At 53.5% G+C, this 17,439-nt stretch overlaps 6 protein-coding genes across 6 annotated transcripts; 5 read left to right on the top strand and 1 right to left on the bottom strand.

Annotated features, from left to right (window-relative positions):
* Positions 1-2,381: 2,381 nt before the first annotated feature.
* POX_b02853 (uncharacterized protein) lies at positions 2,382-3,095 on the top strand (the record flags this gene model as incomplete). The annotated part of the gene is made up of 1 exon (XM_050111761.1): positions 2,382-3,095. One exon carries the CDS (start codon positions 2,382-2,384, stop codon positions 3,093-3,095), a length of 714 nt encoding a protein of 237 aa, XP_049972107.1.
* Positions 3,096-6,170: 3,075 nt separating this feature from the next.
* Positions 6,171-6,502, bottom strand: POX_b02852 (uncharacterized protein; the record flags this gene model as incomplete). Its single annotated transcript, XM_050111760.1, has 2 exons — positions 6,171-6,319; positions 6,358-6,502. The coding sequence occupies 2 exons, from the start codon at positions 6,500-6,502 to the stop codon at positions 6,171-6,173; spliced, it is 294 nt and encodes a 97-aa protein (XP_049972106.1).
* A 1,038-nt stretch (positions 6,503-7,540) lies between these two features.
* POX_b02851 (uncharacterized protein) lies at positions 7,541-8,013 on the top strand (the record flags this gene model as incomplete). The annotated part of the gene is made up of 3 exons (XM_050111759.1): positions 7,541-7,720; positions 7,856-7,929; positions 7,986-8,013. The coding sequence occupies 3 exons, from the start codon at positions 7,541-7,543 to the stop codon at positions 8,011-8,013; spliced, it is 282 nt and encodes a 93-aa protein (XP_049972105.1).
* A 1,836-nt stretch (positions 8,014-9,849) lies between these two features.
* POX_b02850 (uncharacterized protein) lies at positions 9,850-11,812 on the top strand (the record flags this gene model as incomplete). Its single annotated transcript, XM_050111758.1, has 2 exons — positions 9,850-10,633; positions 10,758-11,812. 2 exons carry the CDS (start codon positions 9,850-9,852, stop codon positions 11,810-11,812), a joined length of 1,839 nt encoding a protein of 612 aa, XP_049972104.1.
* A 1,498-nt stretch (positions 11,813-13,310) lies between these two features.
* On the top strand, positions 13,311-14,937 carry POX_b02849 (uncharacterized protein; the record flags this gene model as incomplete). The annotated part of the gene is made up of 2 exons (XM_050111757.1): positions 13,311-13,733; positions 13,828-14,937. The coding sequence occupies 2 exons, from the start codon at positions 13,311-13,313 to the stop codon at positions 14,935-14,937; spliced, it is 1,533 nt and encodes a 510-aa protein (XP_049972103.1).
* Positions 14,938-16,386: 1,449 nt separating this feature from the next.
* POX_b02848 (uncharacterized protein) lies at positions 16,387-17,307 on the top strand (the record flags this gene model as incomplete). Its single annotated transcript, XM_050111756.1, has 1 exon — positions 16,387-17,307. The coding sequence occupies one exon, from the start codon at positions 16,387-16,389 to the stop codon at positions 17,305-17,307; it is 921 nt and encodes a 306-aa protein (XP_049972102.1).
* Between the last annotated feature and the right edge of the window lie 132 nt (positions 17,308-17,439).

The raw sequence follows: 17,439 nt of genomic DNA, 5'->3' as shown, positions 1-17,439 counted from the left end.
CATGGGCTTACCAGTTCGGAATACTTTCTCCTAAAAGATTTCTACCATTGCGTCCTTCAGATCTCAGACTGTGGAGGTGAAAGTGCCCAAAGCCAGAGTCCGACCGTCGGTGACACCCTGCAAAATCTCGAGGAACCTCAGTGCGGAGATGCTTGGCCCAGGGAACAATCTCTCGTAACTCTATCCGTCTTCTTGATCGCTCAACAGAACACGCCAGAAAAGCCGTCACTTGATCTGGGTGTGCCGTGCCGTTGGTCTCGTCGACCTCCGGACTGACCTTGATTGCGGCCTCGAATCTAGAATCTGTGGAGCAAGGTCGGAACCCGCTCACCGGAGCGGGTGAGATAAAGTATCTTGCATGTTGGGCGCCATCCCGATGCGCAGGGAAAGAGAGGGGAGGTGCCGGTCCTGCCCAAATGCACCTTCGTGGAGTCGTCGTGAGGAGCAGCTAATAAGCTATCGGCGCAGACAAGCTCTAGGCTGTGAGTACACCTCGACACCGAGGCACTAGTACTAGCTAGGGAGGTACCGAATCTACCGACTCAGTCGCCACAAAGCCACTCACCACCGCGGGGAGGGGAGGGTAGGAATCTTGGGCCGCAATGAGTCTATCGAGTTCACTGGTTGGGAGGCACATGGTGACCTCTCGGGCCTTGCTCCCATGCAGGCGGTGATTCCCATGACCAGCTTCTTGTGATGGTGACTGGTCTGGACAATTGGCTCCGCGGGAGCGTTGCTCGGGGGAGAGGTCTAGAGCACACTTTCACCGGGCAGTGCCGCCGTGACAGCGTGTCCATGGCCATAACCGACGTGGCTACAGTCTCTTTCTGGGGTGAGGTTCCGAGTACTGTACATTCAGTATAGTGATACATATCTTCCAGGACCTGGAACCGGTACCCTTGAAGCGGGTGTCGTCCAGTACTTAGTCGTGATCGACGACTCCAACGGGTATACTTTGGGGCAATCCATCCTCTGCAGGGTGGTGGTCGATCATTGCACCGGCCACGCGGACAAGAGAGGCTGAGAATCAATTCCATGCACCCCCGGCACTGCACTGGTTTGTGTGCCGTCGGCGCGTCGAGGGGGAGATTTCTATCCGAAGCATCACGGTGACAGGACTGAGCCACCAGGGGACTCTAGGACATAGAGGGGAACAATAATATTTGAGGGTCCAACCTTTCTCTCGCCTCAATTCAGGGGCACAAGGAACTCTTTCTCAACGTCTCGAATACCATCCGGGAGTGGACTGGTGATTGCTTGGGTTCTCACCGCAGGAGTGACATAGAGTGACTCGCGTCACTATGTCATCCTTCCTCGAGTCTCAAGTACTGGGGGGCCCTTTGGACTGGCCAGCAAAAGCACGAGGGCACGAGAGCACTCCCCCTTCTCATTGGTGAGTGAGCCACCGCCGATTTCGTGTCCGGCTCCACCCACACTGCCCGACAGGGAATGCGGGACACCCGCGACTCCCTCGAGACCAATCATACGGTCGCCGCCCTCTTATCCTCTCTTCCAAGAACAAGCGACCAAACCGCCCAACGGACAAGGTGAACACGTACAAACTTAGAAAGTACCCTCAGGGGGGGTCCAGACCCGTCCACCGTACTCGCCTCGATGGAGTCTACTCCACTGACTCCTCCTCCTCTCCTCCACATCCTATCAGCGTCCAGACGTGTCGATGGTGCTCGTCAGCCGTGGGTCTCATCTTCATTAAGATCAACCGCCTTGACCCTGAACTGACCTGAATGGGCAGGACGAGGACGTTCTCGCGGCCAAGCTGGACCCCCTCCAAACACAAAATTACGCTTCGATCTGCACCCCCTCCCAAAGGAACGTGCTTGTTCTCATGACGTTCCCGCAAAGGGAGGCCCCCTTTTCCAAGGCCATGGCCGATGAGGATGTCGGGACTGTGCGAGATTATTATAAACATCACTGCCCGCATCCGGCGACGGAAAAGCGTTACAATCTCTCATACCCTTTGGAGCCCTTTTGAGAAACCCAAGACACCATCCCACCGTCCGTACCGTGACCCGGACTGACCTCCCCCTGGCCTGTCAGGAATCGACGACGTACAGACTTCCAGTACCACCGACCGGACGTATCCTCTCCCCTCCAATTCAAAAAAAAATAAAATATCCAATTTCAGGTGCCTCTCCAGCTGGACCTATGATCGCGTCATTGTGTGATCGATATGATTCTATGACCTCGCCAATATCACTCTTCATTCCACTATAACGACAGTTGGAATTATTTTGGGAAAATAAAACCCGCCCCCCCCCCTGCTCTCATCCTCTTGCCTTACAGCCCCAGCTGCTTTTCCATCACCTTGTCAATACCCCATCCCGGACAACGATCGGAATTCTCCCGATTGCTGACTCACCATGTCCAATGACGAATTTACCTCCCCCTTTCGGGTCTCCAGTCATGATCTGCTCCATTTAGAGCGCAATGAAGCCTTTCGTGCTATGCGGGAACAGCTCCGCCGCCAGGAGTGCGGCATGGAAGGGCCGAGCTTCTGCGCCGATCATCGTCATCTATGCAGCTCCGCCGACCAGGAATCTTTCCGCCTGCACCGCGACATGATTCACACTCTGCTCGTGCCCCTCTTCCTCATCAATCACCAGGCGGAAAGGATTGCCGCCCGCCTACTACCCACCAAAAAGGGAACCGAACCCGAACGCGCCTTCAAGGGGGAAGCCCGCAGTGCATTCGCCTGGTTGTCGTGCATCCTGACCGAGGAGCACGACTGGTATCTAACCGCACGATGCCCGGCCTGTATTGTGCTGCACGTCCTGCACTCCGAACCCACCATTCGGTTCGTGACGGTGGCCGCCCTGCTGGCCGGTCCGCGCTCCGGCTTCGACTGCTGGCTGTCCGCCCTCGAGACTGCCGTGCGGGAGGATCCCTTTTGGGGGGACGCCTTTTGGCCCGAGATTGAAGAACGGGCCGCCCGTCTGGCGGACGGGGTGCAGCAGCTCGTGCGACAGTGCCACGAGCTGCGCGTCACGCTCGACAGCCCCACCGCAACGCCCTCCTTGGCCAAGACGTCCGGCGTGGGGAGCGGTCCGCTGCATCCACCTGCACCATCCCGTTGAAGCCGTCCAGCTTTGCTCGCAAACAGCTGCGTCTGAGCCGTGAGGAGCAGCGGTACCGGGCGTCTCTCATCTGGAACTCGTGGAATTGTTCTCGAGAGCTACAGCCCCTGGCATCGAATGGTGCCACTCAGTCCCGCCGCCGCTCCATGACTTCATGAAGGGGGTTCACGTTGAAAATGGAACACAAGGCGTTCAACAATGTCTCTCTTCTATTTTTTTTTTTTTTTTTTGGAGGGGAACAACCACAAATTAGTTCCCATCGTGGTTGATGGACCGGTCGTTGCAAGAATTCGCCGACGCAGAGGCAGCTTCCGAGAGCATCCTTGCATTCTCCGACTCGGTGTATCTTCACTCTTCACCCAGATTGATGGTCCCCCCCCCCCCCCCCCCCCCTCTGGATGCCATTGCTTGTCGATTTGATTAGATCGATGCAAAGCTTGTTGGGCAGATTCGGGTTCCATGCCCAACAAGGCAGCAGAGGCAAGAGGGCGCAAGCTTTCATCGCCCATGCAAGGCTCAAAAAGGACGCCTGTGCGACCGTGCCGATGATGTTCAATCTGCATTGATACAAGGCTCTCCCGGTGGTCGCAGCAGCGCCCAGCCCTTTCTCACGAGAAGGAGCCTATTCCAACGCCGCCCGGATGGGCAATGTGGTTTCCCCCACGACTCTTCGAGCTGCCTCCCCGGTCGCCCTGGATGAGCGCCCTGTACTGTGGCAACTTTGCTACTTGTCACAAGAGGTCGCACCATGCCCTCGGTCGAGCTTATTGGCATTGCATCTTGATTTTTGCTTGCGTGCTTTGATCTTCAGATGCCCTGCATCCGGCGGGTCATTATCATTAAAGGATCAAAGAGCACGGTCCATCTTGTCTGAAGCAGGCCATGGCTCGATCTATCTCATATTTTATATGATGAATCTATGAAAACATCTCAATTTTTACATTGATACAAGACCACTTTGTTTCTGCCATCGTGACCTCGTCCAGTCTTTAGTTTGATAACAGAGATGCTTAGTCGGGTGCTGCATCCACCTCTCCAGTCCCCCTCCTCGGATATCGATGAAGCCCGACGGCCACCTAGAGTACCCGTGCCCTCGAGATCTCAATTCATGATACACGCAATGAGAGAGACCTGAGGTAGTTGACCACCATTATGTATGTTTCTCCATAGACGGTGGATGCAGTGGGTAAGCATCTTCTTCATGGATACCAGAGGTTTTGATGAAGATGTAAAACAGTGGAATAAACATCCCCATCATCCGTCAGTTATCAAGCAACATCGTCCACCAACCACCACCTGCACAGTGGACTGACCCCAGCCCTAACCCAGGGCTTCCACTCACTGCCCTCTCCCTCTGAGACTAGAACGACAAAGTTTCCATCACCAATTTGAACTCAATTACAAGTCCATAAGATCATCTGACGAAGATCAAGAGAACATCCCTAGCTAGGCAGGTAGTTCAATCCGCACAAGAAACGAGAACCTCGTATCCCCCGTATGACAATCTCCTCGTCAACGTACGTCATCTCCTCACTCTCCCACCTAATGAATCAATCTCTTACACTGTACCTCCTCCAGTGTAAGTACCCCACATGGGGATATATACACAGTACCTGTATTCGATTAAAACCCTCGCTCCCACCACGATTACAATCATTTCCATCTTGGGGCGAGGGACTGAAATGTACTATATCTGATACATGTCACCTCCAAACTTTTTTTCAATTCATCTTTCTTGTGGATGGTACGTGGAAGGTTTATCGGGGTGGGTTTCAATGGGTGGGGGGTAGTTGATGACGTGGGCCGTTCACTAGGTAGGGATTTGGAACCTTGAGTATCGGGTCTATGAGGGATAAATGGATTTTTTTGGTATTGTCGACGGGTGCACAGTGGAGGAGGGGGATCCTGGTGCACTGTGCCTATGTGGACTTATTGAAGGTCTTGGGGAAGTGTGTCGGGTAGTGCAGTATTGGATAGTGGTGGTTAGATGGTATTTATGATAGTTTGCTTTGGTTCCTCTATTGGGGAGGTATACTATACAGTATAGTATACTATGTGGCATATTTGGTAGCACCTGACTGCTTTAGTACATAGGTAAGTAGGTAAAAAGGGAAGGACGGGGACGAGGTGCGGTGGTGGGGGAGCTCAATATCTGGATCAATTCGAATATGAGCATCAAGATGGGTGCACGGTATGTTGATCGTATCATCTTTGGGAGAAAGTGGGGGAGGGGGCATAGGTATATCATACTCCATCCATATCGAGGTGAGTGATGATTGAACGCCGTAAATTATAGAAAAAGCAATCAAATCCTATCACGTCAACTCACATATCCAGATTGAACCCCCTGGCCAAAAGAATCAACCCAAGTCTTTGAATACACCCTCAACCTTCCAATGACAATCCAGCCCCCCGCCGGACTGTCAAAGTGTCAGAAATTAGCATCTTGATTGATCGTCCCACCCTCAATCCGGTCCATTACATTGCAATAGATTATGCTTTGTCAATTTAATTTATTTTCAAGTACCAAGTCCCCCGCCGCGTATATAATCGACCAATGATAGTGGAGATTAGATGAGAACCCTTTTGTTTTTTTTTTCATTTGGTGGATTGTGGAAATGACAAGGGATTTTCAAGTCTCCCCCCCCCACGATGGATTCTCGAGGACGTGTTTTGAACCTTACTTGGGGTTGTATAGGTGGAAGTGGAGGGGTCCTGTAAAGTTTGGACCTAATTTAATCCTTTGCTTTGAGAGAGAGAACATCACTGATTTTCAACATCTTCTGATGATCTATTGGATGGGGGGGGGGGGGGGCCTTGGGAGCACGGACATTCATAGGCGTTGAAAAAGATTCTCAGGTTGATTGAGGTAGGCGGGGGAGGGGGGGGGGGGGGCACACGGAAAGGAAGAATGGCATGTGGATACTTCTATTTATACGAGGTTTATTTTTACATTTGGATATGGACATGCTGATGTCTCCTTCTCTCCTTTGTTCGGATGAGGAATTCACGACTCGATTCTAGATAATTCCAGGTCTGAATGGGGACAAAAGAAGAACTCGTGGAGAGGGAGGTTTATTGATGTGAGTGAGGAATGGGCTGGGACGGGGGTGCCAAGTGTGATGTGTAGGTAGGGACTGGTACCAAGTCTGGGAGGAGAACTAGATTGGATTGGAGTGTAGAGTAGAGTTTTTGAGGTTGTAGAATGGGTGTCTCTACGTGGTCTGCAATTTAGATCAGTCAGTCGAGGGGCTTCACTTACCCGACTGTGTGTTCTTGAGGGACACTCGAACTTGGAAGATGATGGACGGTAGATAAGATGGTCCAGGCTTCAGGGTTGCACACGGTCGCGGATCAAAGTCCGGACCCGACGGCTTCAAATCATCTTCCTGTCCAAACTGGTCCATGTCCTGGTGATGATCAGAGAGAGAGGGAGAGAGAGAGCGATAGGAGACACTTTTGATAGTAGGACCCGCCAGCCTGGTATATCGTATATCGTTTTATTGGTTAATGATCACTGGTCACTGATTAATTAGTAGCCTGGCAGCCACACATGCGGGTCAAATCTGGCGGAGCACGAGGTCTGGGACAAAGTCCAGATGGTTGTCGTCAGCCTTTTTTTTTTTTAATCTCCGGACCCATTCCAGATCCAACCCGTGAGAAAATCAAATCGCCTTGTCAGATCCGCCTCTGGTCTCTCATTCGATTCATCAACGAATTTGGGACCAATCATGGTCAAGTCCCGAATTGCAGCGATTCCCAGCAGAAGAACAATTTCAGGTAGAGGGGGGTGGACGGGTCAGGTCACATGACTAAAAAAAAGTAATCCAAATGTTCCACCCGGTCAAGTGTTGTCAATGCCACAATTCAAGGGGAAAACGAAAAGTGGGAAGCTCCGAATCTCCATCCGCGGACGATAAAACACAGAGAATAATCACAGATATGGAGCTGCGGGTCGCCTAAACCGGACATGGGCTTGATGCACCGTCGCCATGAGCCAGTACGGGAGGATATACTGTACTGGCACATGATCATCGGGGTCTGCTGAACCTGTGCGGGGAGAAGAACAAACCCCCTCCAACGATAACAGGGACCACAAGAGTACCGAAAAGCTCCCCGTCCCTTGATACTACTTAAGAGTAAATAGTTAGTGGTACACCATCGGATCGGTCACTACTAGTAGTCACTGGTCACCACTCATGATCTCTCGTGGATTACTACGAGCCCTGTTCAGTACTGTCTTGGATTCTACGGTGCCGCACCGAGGAAATTGGCCAGTACCCCAACTCCGAGGAGATCAGCTCGTCTCCCGTTGTCACGACCTCCTGGATACTACCAACGGAATCTGAATTCGATCGTCGCTTTGAAATGTGGCGGTTCCAGGGGTTGCGTCGGAATTGGATGCAGGTTTTCTTTTTCTTTTCACTCACAGCCAATTGTGGTGGATGTTCACCCGAGTAGCCGAGCAGCCGGGCAGTCTCTGGGCAGGAGGTGACCGAGCCAAGTTCCAATTGTACCGACCCCTCAGTGGCAACACGGCCCAACGTGGCCGGAAACGTACTGTCCCCAGTCGAGGCCCGAAGAGCCCAGAAGAGTTGGGAGCCATCCACGACATGACGGCCAAGGTAAGTCCCGACCACAGCGGGAGGCGTGGGGGGGCAGGTGCACAGAAACGAGGAAGACGAGGAAGACGAGAGACAGAGACTCCAGACTTAGATCACAAGATCGGTTGTTCGAGGCACCTCACATGGACACATTAGGACTACCACTCTGTTAAGATCCCCACGACGCTCATTTCCTCCCTTAGCTGTACCCTCACCATGTACATGTTCATGTATGTGCCACAGATTCATGGCTAGATACTTGTACTGTCGCCAGGCTGATAGACAGGGGGCCCTTCAACGAGGCTGACTTCTAGAAGCCGGGGAATGAGACTGCCCGTGGCATTTCCGAATGGTGTAAACCCTTTACCCCCCCCCCCCCCCCCCCCGGTTGTGGGCTTGGAGAGGATCAGAATGTACGATCCATGAGCCGCAATGTTCGTCTCGTCATCCATTTGGAGCGTGTTTGATCCACGTCAACCGATCTCCTCATCTGAGACCTGCGTTTCAGCACGCCGGGGAGGTTGGCAGGAAAACCTGGACGATTGATCGCATTTTCCACCATCCGGACAGATAGACATCCCCTGGTAGTACAGGATCGACTCGATGCGATCGACTTTGTCGGCAGAGGAGAGAGGTTATCGATCAAATCTCAGTCTCCACGCTATGGCCGGGGAGGTAGAGTTATGTCGTCACACCAAAGTCAAATGATGATGAGATGTCCGTTGGGCGGTCGATGGACCGTTCCACACTTCATCTCCTCTTTGGGAATCGTCTGCCAGATCGCAGAAAAAGCCTCGATGGGAGGACAGCCATAGAGGGTCGACAGGCCCTCTGGGCCCTCCCTTCAGACTCCGAGCCGCGGACCGGTAGATTAAGGTGTTTGCTGCGAGGCAATGGGGCCGATTTATCCAGAAATGAGAGTCCAGATCCATGACTACACGACACGGTACAGGGTTACATACTCCATCGTACTGGTGGTGCGGAGTGTCACAAGTAATGCGTGGCCCGAATGGCTGTATGCAGAGTGCTGGGTGCACACTGCAGTCCTGCACTCGGTAAATCCACTTTTTGGAGAGGATGATCGCCCTGGAGTGGAGCTGGGGCCAGACTTGGGATCCTTTTGAGTCCAGCAAGCCACCGCCCAATGGATCCAGCGGGACCCAGCGGGACCCCCTTATTGAGCCAATGATCTCGTTTATTCTCAGACCCCACTCTTCATGGACCGTGTATTCTGTTCTAGACCTTCTGGTCTCCTTTCCTTTCCTTTCCTTTTTGGGGTTCCACTTCCTCTCTTTTTCCCACTTTTTTCTCCCTTTCGTTTTTTTTTTTTTTTTTTTTTTTTTTTTTTTTGGGAGGCCTCCGTCTGCCCATTTGGTTTGCCCGCCTACTCCGTGCTCGCGAGGATGCCTGGTAACCATGCATGCCGACCGTGCAGACCTCTAAGCCCACCCACTGTGGCAGCGCACCAGTAGAATGTGTGTGGTTGCCCTCCGAGGAGACCTAGTGATTTCGACTGTTTCATCGACAGGGAAGATTGGAAAGCCAAAGATCAAAGTGAGCAAAGTAGAGGCTAAAACTCGCAGTGTTCTCCATCTCTGAACCAAGCAGAACCTGTGTGACGACCCGGGCCAAGTCCTGATACTCTTCGCCTCTGGCACTTCATGGCCGATCGGGGCCACGACCAGACCTGGATCCGATGACTCGATGACTGAAGGCCTAGAACCTGCCCCATCTGCTCCACGTCTAGACTTTTTCACGTACCAGGTACCTGCCTTGAACCAGGAAACCTCGTAGATCTAGGAGGTAGCTGATACACCCGCCCACCTTCCCCTCTCCCATTTCGTTTCGTTCTCCCCTTACTCGTACCGTAGTATTATTGTTCCTCGCAGTCTTCTTCAACTCGTTCCTCCCGCTTGGCTGGAAACCCAACTCTTCGAAAAAAGACCTGGTCGCAGCTCACCTCCATTCAACCTGAATCTTCAGTCTCTCTCTCTCTCTCTCTTCCCTCTCTCACCACCTCTCCCTCCCCCCATCCCCAATTTTCCCTTTTTGTTCCTGGGTTCCTCGCACTTTTGTCCCCTTTCCTCACATCCTCTTCTCTCACTGTCTCGGTCCTCTCCCTCCCTCCCCAAGAGAGCGGCTCAACCCCCATGCCGTCTGCTGTCCTCTCCCGCCCATCCGACCGGACGCCTTGGACAGACTGGATCAATTCACCACAGTGCCATGGATGGTGTGGGCCTGCGACTGCCCTTGTAGACAACCAAACGATGCCTCTTTCCCGCTCAGCCCCGAGGACCGACCCAGAACGTCGCTTTTCTCTTCACGCCGCGTTTGACACCACTTCAGACGGACCAAGCCCGGTGAGGCTTCGTCGACGAGCCTCCCAAGGCTCTCTTCGCACCAGACCATCTCCCGTTTCCCGATTTCTCTCCAAGAGCAGCGTGGCCGTGCATTTCCCCTCTTGGGACCAGCGGGGCTCTTCTCCGGGCCCTTCGTCACGGAATCGGTCGACGGAATCTCGACTGCGCTTGTCGACCACCGTGTCTCGCGGGCCGAGACCGTTGACGGCTCATTCTCGCTCTCCCTCCATCTCCACGTCTCCGTTGAACTCACCCCCTTCCTCGTATCAGTCGGATTATCCCACCGCATTGCCGCCCACGCCCCCCGAGGACGACAGTCACGTCGTCTGGAACCCCAAATCAGAAATGTTGCTGTTTGACGACCATCCACACCAAGAGCCGGGCTCGTCGGCCAGGATCGACGAGGTAACCAGAATGGACAGTTCATCGACAGGCCGTTCGGATACGTTGAGCAGTGCCTCAGACCGGTCTTCTCACGGATCCTCCAGTTCGAGCGGGAGCCCTGGTCCTCACGATGAGATGGATCTACAACAGGACGGGGGGTCATGGCTGGACCATGGAATCAACGTCACCGGTAAGAAATTGCACCACAGATGTCTTGCTCCTCCCCATCTTCTGAGTCATTCCACTTCCAACGGGGGAGGGCGCGCGCTTTGCTTGCTTTTTCTGTTGTCCGTGATACTCATGCAAATCTCTAGTGTCTTCGTTGGCAAGCTCCAATCCTCGAGGCGACGCCGTTAAAATTGTCTCACAAACTCTTCCCTATCCACGACCTTCCGACCAAGCCGTTTCCCTTCCCCGAAACGACAGCATCTTCTACTCCATTGTCCGCGCTGTCCACGATCACCTTCAGCCGGGCCAGTCTCCTTATATTAATGTGACCCACGCCGTCCCCGAACAATTCTCTCTCTCCGACCTTCCCCATTCTCCTCCCAGCACGCCTCGTTCTCCCACCGCCGCCGACGAACTCTTCAATGCCACCGTCTTCTCCAGCGCGGCCGTGGTCGGTGCCTATCATGACTACCGCGGGCCCATTCAACGACAGGTCTCTCACGCTCCGATGCCTATCGTACCGCCTCATAGTGTTCACATCTCCGTGCTCGAGAGGTATCTCCCGCCTCCGTCGGCGCAGGAGTACCGAGATGTCTTCTGTGCCACACGACCGTCATTTTTGGTCGACCGTCTCTCCGAGCTGTCTCCGGACGGCGGCTCTCTCCTGTTTGTGTACCCTACAAAGAAGGGCGCATCCACATTCAAGTCTCAATACTTGGGACCCCTCCTCGACCCATTACTCCGCCAATTGGTGGTGGTAAATGGTCTTTCGGCGGACGTCGGTCGATACCTGGGCAAAATGTCCACGGTATCTATGATGGATGACTTTGCTACGATGAAGGCCAACCTCGTCGCGCTGTGTGAAGACCTCAGCTCCTCGTCATCTCAATTCCAGATTGTTGACGCCGGCAAGAGCAGTGCTCGTCTTGACCGTGATCTTTGGGTGGAGTGGTATATTCACCAAGAGAAGGCACGGATCAAGGAGGTGCTCAACTTGTACTCGCAGAACTCGCGTCGCTTACCGGTGAACAAAGCCCTCACTACCGGCGTTGCCAACAGCCTCATGCCCGATAAGGAAGTCACCTCTTCCATGCTTTTGGGCGAGATTTTCGAAGGCATCCGCAAACGCCGCTACGGCGAGGATAACGAACCTCGAGATGGAGTGGAGTTGGGCGTCTTTGTGATTCGCCGGACTCGTTGATTTCTTTGACTGGCTGACGTGCATACGACTCCCTCTCATCCCTCGTACCCTCAACATAGACCCTCTGAGGCTCGGGGTGATGTTTTCTCTCTCTCTCCCTCTTTGCTGCTGCCGTTTCACTTCCATGTCAAGCCTCTGGCTTGAGTTGTGTGATAAATATTATATTAGCTCTCGGGTGGACAGTGTCTCGCAGAGAGTGTTCTCTCTGGGGCCTCTTCTGTGTCTGTTCTTTTTTTTCTTTTTGATTTTTCTTCGCTCGCACTTGGAGCGCTTGGTTTGTGCATCGCCGTTTGGCTGGATTGGAACGATCGAGAATACCCATGATGCTGTTTTGTTTATTCAACCCTTTTATGACACCAAAAGGATATGACGGAGTTTCTTTTTCGGTTATGGGGAAGCCCTGATTATGGACATAAAGAGACAAAATACAATTCTCAACTTGAAGCACACGATATGGCTCTCTCCAGGGAGGGGGGGACTTCTCTCATTCTAGGGTAAACGGCCTGCTGAGTATTTGGTGACCCCTGCCCCTGTTCGGTACGAAGTGCTTGGTTACTTTCCACCTACGCAGTCGAATGACGTACCGCGTTCCAGTGGATGATGGAACCCTGCTGGAACCCACCGAACAGGAAAGCTACCTACGTCAACTCTGTCCGGTCGCCTTTGCTGTCATTTTTGCGTTTTATTGTCTCCGTTCTTTTGGTATATGGGTTCCGGCTCCCTTGTGGATTTCGGCAAGATCGCCTTGCGTAGCCTTGGGTTGAGACAAGACTTGGCCGAACCCCATGGTACAGAAGAGTTGCTATGTGCTGGAGAATTGAGTCGTTGCCTGACAGAGCAGGCCCACGACAGTCTTCCAGGCGTCAATCCCTCATACCAGGTGTCACGATAGGGGCTGCTCGAATGAAGAGGGCTCTTTTTACTCCGACAGTGGCCCAATGAGCGCAATCTGGTCCAGGGGAACAAAATCGAAACATAAAAATTTCGGTGGTTTCACGAATGCTTCCAGCATGCATGAGAGACTACTTGATTCTTTTCCGTGACCCTTTCGAAAGTGATGCTCGGATGTGTGGTGTATGTTATCGGTCCAGTGGGCATGTGGCCGGACAGAAGATGTCGTCTGACGTCTCCGCAGTCCGCTCTCCGCGCGTAGTGTATGCTTTGACCGGGCCGATCGTTAATCCGACCAGCCAGCGCTAACGCGACTGAGGACCAAAGGCTTCAGTGGGCGTCCGCTTTTCAGGCGGCGGAGTCACCATCGTCCTCTCACGTTTGCCTACTCATGCGAACTCGCCCTCTTCGTGTCTTCTGTGCGCTCGGGCTGCTTTGTTGAAATCTCTGGCTGCTGTCAGATTACTTTGTCATCTGATCTCACTTGGCAGATTTTCAACTTCGCCTCTCTGCGGCACCGGCGATTTCGCCATCTCTCACTTCCTCACTTCTTACTGCCTGACCTCACTCTTACTTTCCCCCTCCCTCTCTCACCCCCGCTCCCTCCATGGCCTACTCACCTGGCCCGCAGTCCCCCGGCGCCGGCCCTGCCTACATGGCCGCTCGGAATCGCTCCGCGAGTCCTCCTGGTGCATCTGGAATGCCCTCCAAGAGAGACAAGCGCCGGACCGCTCTCCAAGAGCGTCTCCACGATTTGACGGCCACCTTCTCTCAGAACCGCGATGCGCAGTTCCGTCAACAACTGCACTCCCTCCAATGCGACATGACCCTCATCAACAACGCAGATCCATACCAGACGGGTCCTTTGCCGGACTCTGCTGAGGATATTGCGCGGTTGATCGAGGAGACCGTTGGCGGGGGGAAGTTTGCAAAGGAGATGGCGAGTCTCTCTGGCACTTGGTATTCCAAGTTTGTTCAGGAGATCAACAATGTCAAAGAGCAGAAAGATGCAGACTTGGCACAGATCATGGTACGACCCAGCTTCCCCTCTCCAAACGACGCTGTGTTTCCAGGGTACTCCCTTGTACGATGTACTGACGGTGGAATTTGTGTCTTCAAAATAGAACCGGCACCAGAACAGCCTGGAAAGACACCGTCGTGAATACGACTTCCGTGTCCACTTTTCCAAGGAGGAGTTCAACCAGTTGTCTGGTACACTGCGCGAACGCCTCATGCAAAGCATCTCCAGCAAGAGGTCCCGTCTCATGCGCGAGAAGGAACAACTCGACATTGCCGATACCAATGCCCTGCTCCTCCACCCCAACCAGTTCTCCATCACCAACCCGGCCAGCCCGGGAGGAATTCATGGGAACCGGAAGACTCGTCACACTCGGCATCGCGTGGATCTGGACGAGCTGGGCAACGGTATCGTCTCCGAGTTGAACAAGCGCAAGCGCAAAGCGCCGGAAGAAGAACCCGGATCACCTGTGCGAGAGGCCGGTGGCACCACCCCAGCCGAGCGATCCAAGGCCTACGTTGAGAAGCAGTCGGCGCCCACATACTCCATTCAATCCCTCTTCACCGATAAGGAATTGAGCGCTCATTCCAACCAAGCTCACATCGCCACCGTTCACTTCTTCTCCACTTCGAAGCGCCCTGAACAGGGGTCGGGCGCGGTGACAAACGGCAACAACACCGAGACGGAAGACACCCCAGACGGCACGGCTCACGAAGATAACGGCACTCCCAGTGCCACGGACATGATGCGCACTGCCAGCCAGAACTTTCACATCACTCGGTCCACCCGAGGCACGGCTGCTCACAGCGCTCTCAGCGCCCTGGCCGATCTTGCTGATAAGAACGCGACGCGGCCGGCCTTGCCTTATCATGTCCTCTCCAACTACCATGCTCGTCCGAACGGCAACGCGCCCCCTTTGACATCCTTGTTGAGTGAAGAGGTTGATGATGATCTGTCGAGAGTGGATCGGCTCCATGGCACCAAGCCGGGGGGGTGGATCGATGCCTCTCTCACGGACCTCGTTGTGGCTCCGTTACCTTCAGAGCCCGTAGACGGGCGGCCCCCGAATCCTGATCGCTTCACTTCATTACATCCCGACTTCCCTGCTGTTGTGGGCATGCAACTTCAGCCTGCGCGGCCCAATCCGGCGGCCGAGGTCTTTCCCGCGGTGGCCATGGAGCGTGAACGAAGTACGAAACGATCGCGTCACCACTGAGTGTCACCTGGGACTCCCCTAATGTGAGATTGACTGTGGAATATAATGAAGGCGCTTGTGTGCATGATGGCTGTGAGATTTTTGATTTTTTAATTTTTGGGGGGAATTTGCGGCTTTCCTCCCTTGAGGTCTGGATTGCGGAGATCAGACCATGTTCGACTGGACTCCTTTGGGGGTTGTGTTGGCTTTTAACTTTTTATTATTCTTTTCTTCTGTCACTGCGAGGGACGTATGGGCAATGGACTGTGGGGACAAGGAATTGGTGTTACGGCTCGGAGTTTGGATTTGCATGTCATCTCAGCATCTGGTCTTTTTGTTTGACGCTATTTTGCCTGTAATTATGGGCCTTGCTCTTTCTCATTACTTTGTCACTTTTCATTTCTTTTGTCTTTTCTTTGGCTCTCACGAGATGTCGGGTTTGCACCTGTGACTGTTTATGAATGATTCTCTCCGTGTCAGGAGTATCTGATCGAAATTCCTGACGACTCTCTCGAAGTCCCTTGATGTTGTGAACCAGGCGTATCGTGTAGTGTTGTGATTTCCTGGATCAATGACCATCATAGCGAAAGCTGACCAAGTGGTAATAGCAGATGATTTTGAGTCCGCAGAGCTGCATGTTCTCCGCGCAAGCTTGTGAAGACTCTCCTTGACTCTTCTGGCACCGAGATTGTCGTTCAATGCGGAATCGAAGTGTGTGACGACCGCCACTGCGGGAAGACTTGTAGCGGATGATTTCCACCGGACTCTCGGCCTTTCGTTTTCTTAATAATCACCTTTGTACCGTGGAGACCATTGACGGCAGTGCAAGTGTGAGCTGACAGGGTCTGACAGGGTCTGACAGGCTATGTCCAGGAAAGCCTATTAATATTTTACTAATGGTGCATCCGTTCTGGGCTCTAGATGATCCACTATCCCTTTCTGTTCGAGGACTCGTCTCGAGTGGAAACGATCTCTCTGAGAGGTCCGATGGGATAGCGAGGATGAGAGTCCGTCCACGCCGAACCAAGTGGAAAGATCGTGCCAGGTGCAACGTCTCCAGATCTCAAATCGATCATCAGTAATCAATGAGGTGATTTCGGAGAGATATGGGGCCATCGAAGTGTCGATCATGCATTGGTCCACCACGAGGGATTTGCGTTTCTATCCGAGATGACAAATGCGAACGATGACGCTATTCCAACCAGATCGGATTCGCCCGCGCGGCTTACCCCAATCATCTCATCAGGTACGAGACAGGTTTGCAATCGCGGAGGGAAGACAACGATATATAAGAAGACTAATCGAACTGAATCGTGTGGGAAAACAATCACTCAGTCCTGAATTCTGCCTGATTTAATCCACCCCCATTATCTTCTCGTCGACGGAGCATTCACAGCGTCTGTAAAAGCTCAAGCTTTGGTATGCAACTATATCCGACCTACATTGGAAACGACTGCACACCAGCTCACCATGTCCACGACCACGACCACCGCCACCGCCGCCACCAATACTAATACTACCATCGCGGCCGGAACCACCGCCAAAGACTCGAAATATGTCCCTCGCGGTCCAACCAGTGCCGAACTGACCTTCTATGCTCCTCCGGCCGATAACTCAACTCCATTCAATTATGTGGAATCACCACCTCCGGGCCAGCCCAGTCACAATTACGGCGAAAACACTCAACGCGTCTTTCTGACCGACATCCGCGGCAATGAACATATCTTCAACCTGGACAAGGATTCCTTCCAAGCTCTTCAGGACGTGCCCTCCGCCACCACCTACTCCACCTTCGACTCCGACGCCTCCATCCGCCAAATCTACTACCCCGAGGTTGAATCCCTCCTCCGACAACACCTCCCCGACGCCCACAAAATCATTCTGTTCGATCATACCATTCGCCGCGCGGATCCCAATTCCCCGCGACAACCGGTGAACCGCGTTCACGTCGACCAAACGCCCAAGGCGGCCCTCGCCCGGGTACACCTCCACATCACCGATCCCGCCGAAGCCAAGGCCCTGTCGGAGGGACGGTACCGCATCGTGAACGTCTGGCGCCCACTCTCCACGGACGAGCCCGTCCAGTCCTCGCCGCTGGCCTTTGCCTCGGCGACTTCGGTCGACCCGGCGGATCTGGTGGCGATTGAGCATCGATATCCGGACCGGACGGGAGAAACGATGGGAGTCCAGTACAACCCGCGCCAGCGGTGGTACTACTGGTCCGGCATGACGGGTACAGAGCGTTTATTGCTCAAGTGCTCCGACTCCCGGGGGCTGAAAGATGGGGATGTAGCGCAATGGGTGCCGCATACGGCATTTTCGGATGCGCGAACGCCCGAGGGGGCCCGGCCGAGGGAGAGTATTGAAGTGCGTGCGTTGATTTTTGGATGAATCGTTTCAAGTTGACGGAGTGAGGAATAGCTGGACTTTGAATTGTTTTTTTCTGGATGAATGTGAAGGATAAGCATCTCATGTGGAGCATGACTTGTTTTTCCTCTTTTCCTTTTCTTTTCGCTTTTGTGT

Source organism: Penicillium oxalicum, chromosome II, assembly GCF_001723175.1.
Source record: "Penicillium oxalicum strain HP7-1 chromosome II, whole genome shotgun sequence".
NCBI classification, from domain to species: domain Eukaryota; kingdom Fungi; phylum Ascomycota; class Eurotiomycetes; order Eurotiales; family Aspergillaceae; genus Penicillium; species Penicillium oxalicum.
Note: the sequence above shows the minus strand (reverse complement) of the source record. Positions and strands in the feature narration are given on the sequence as shown.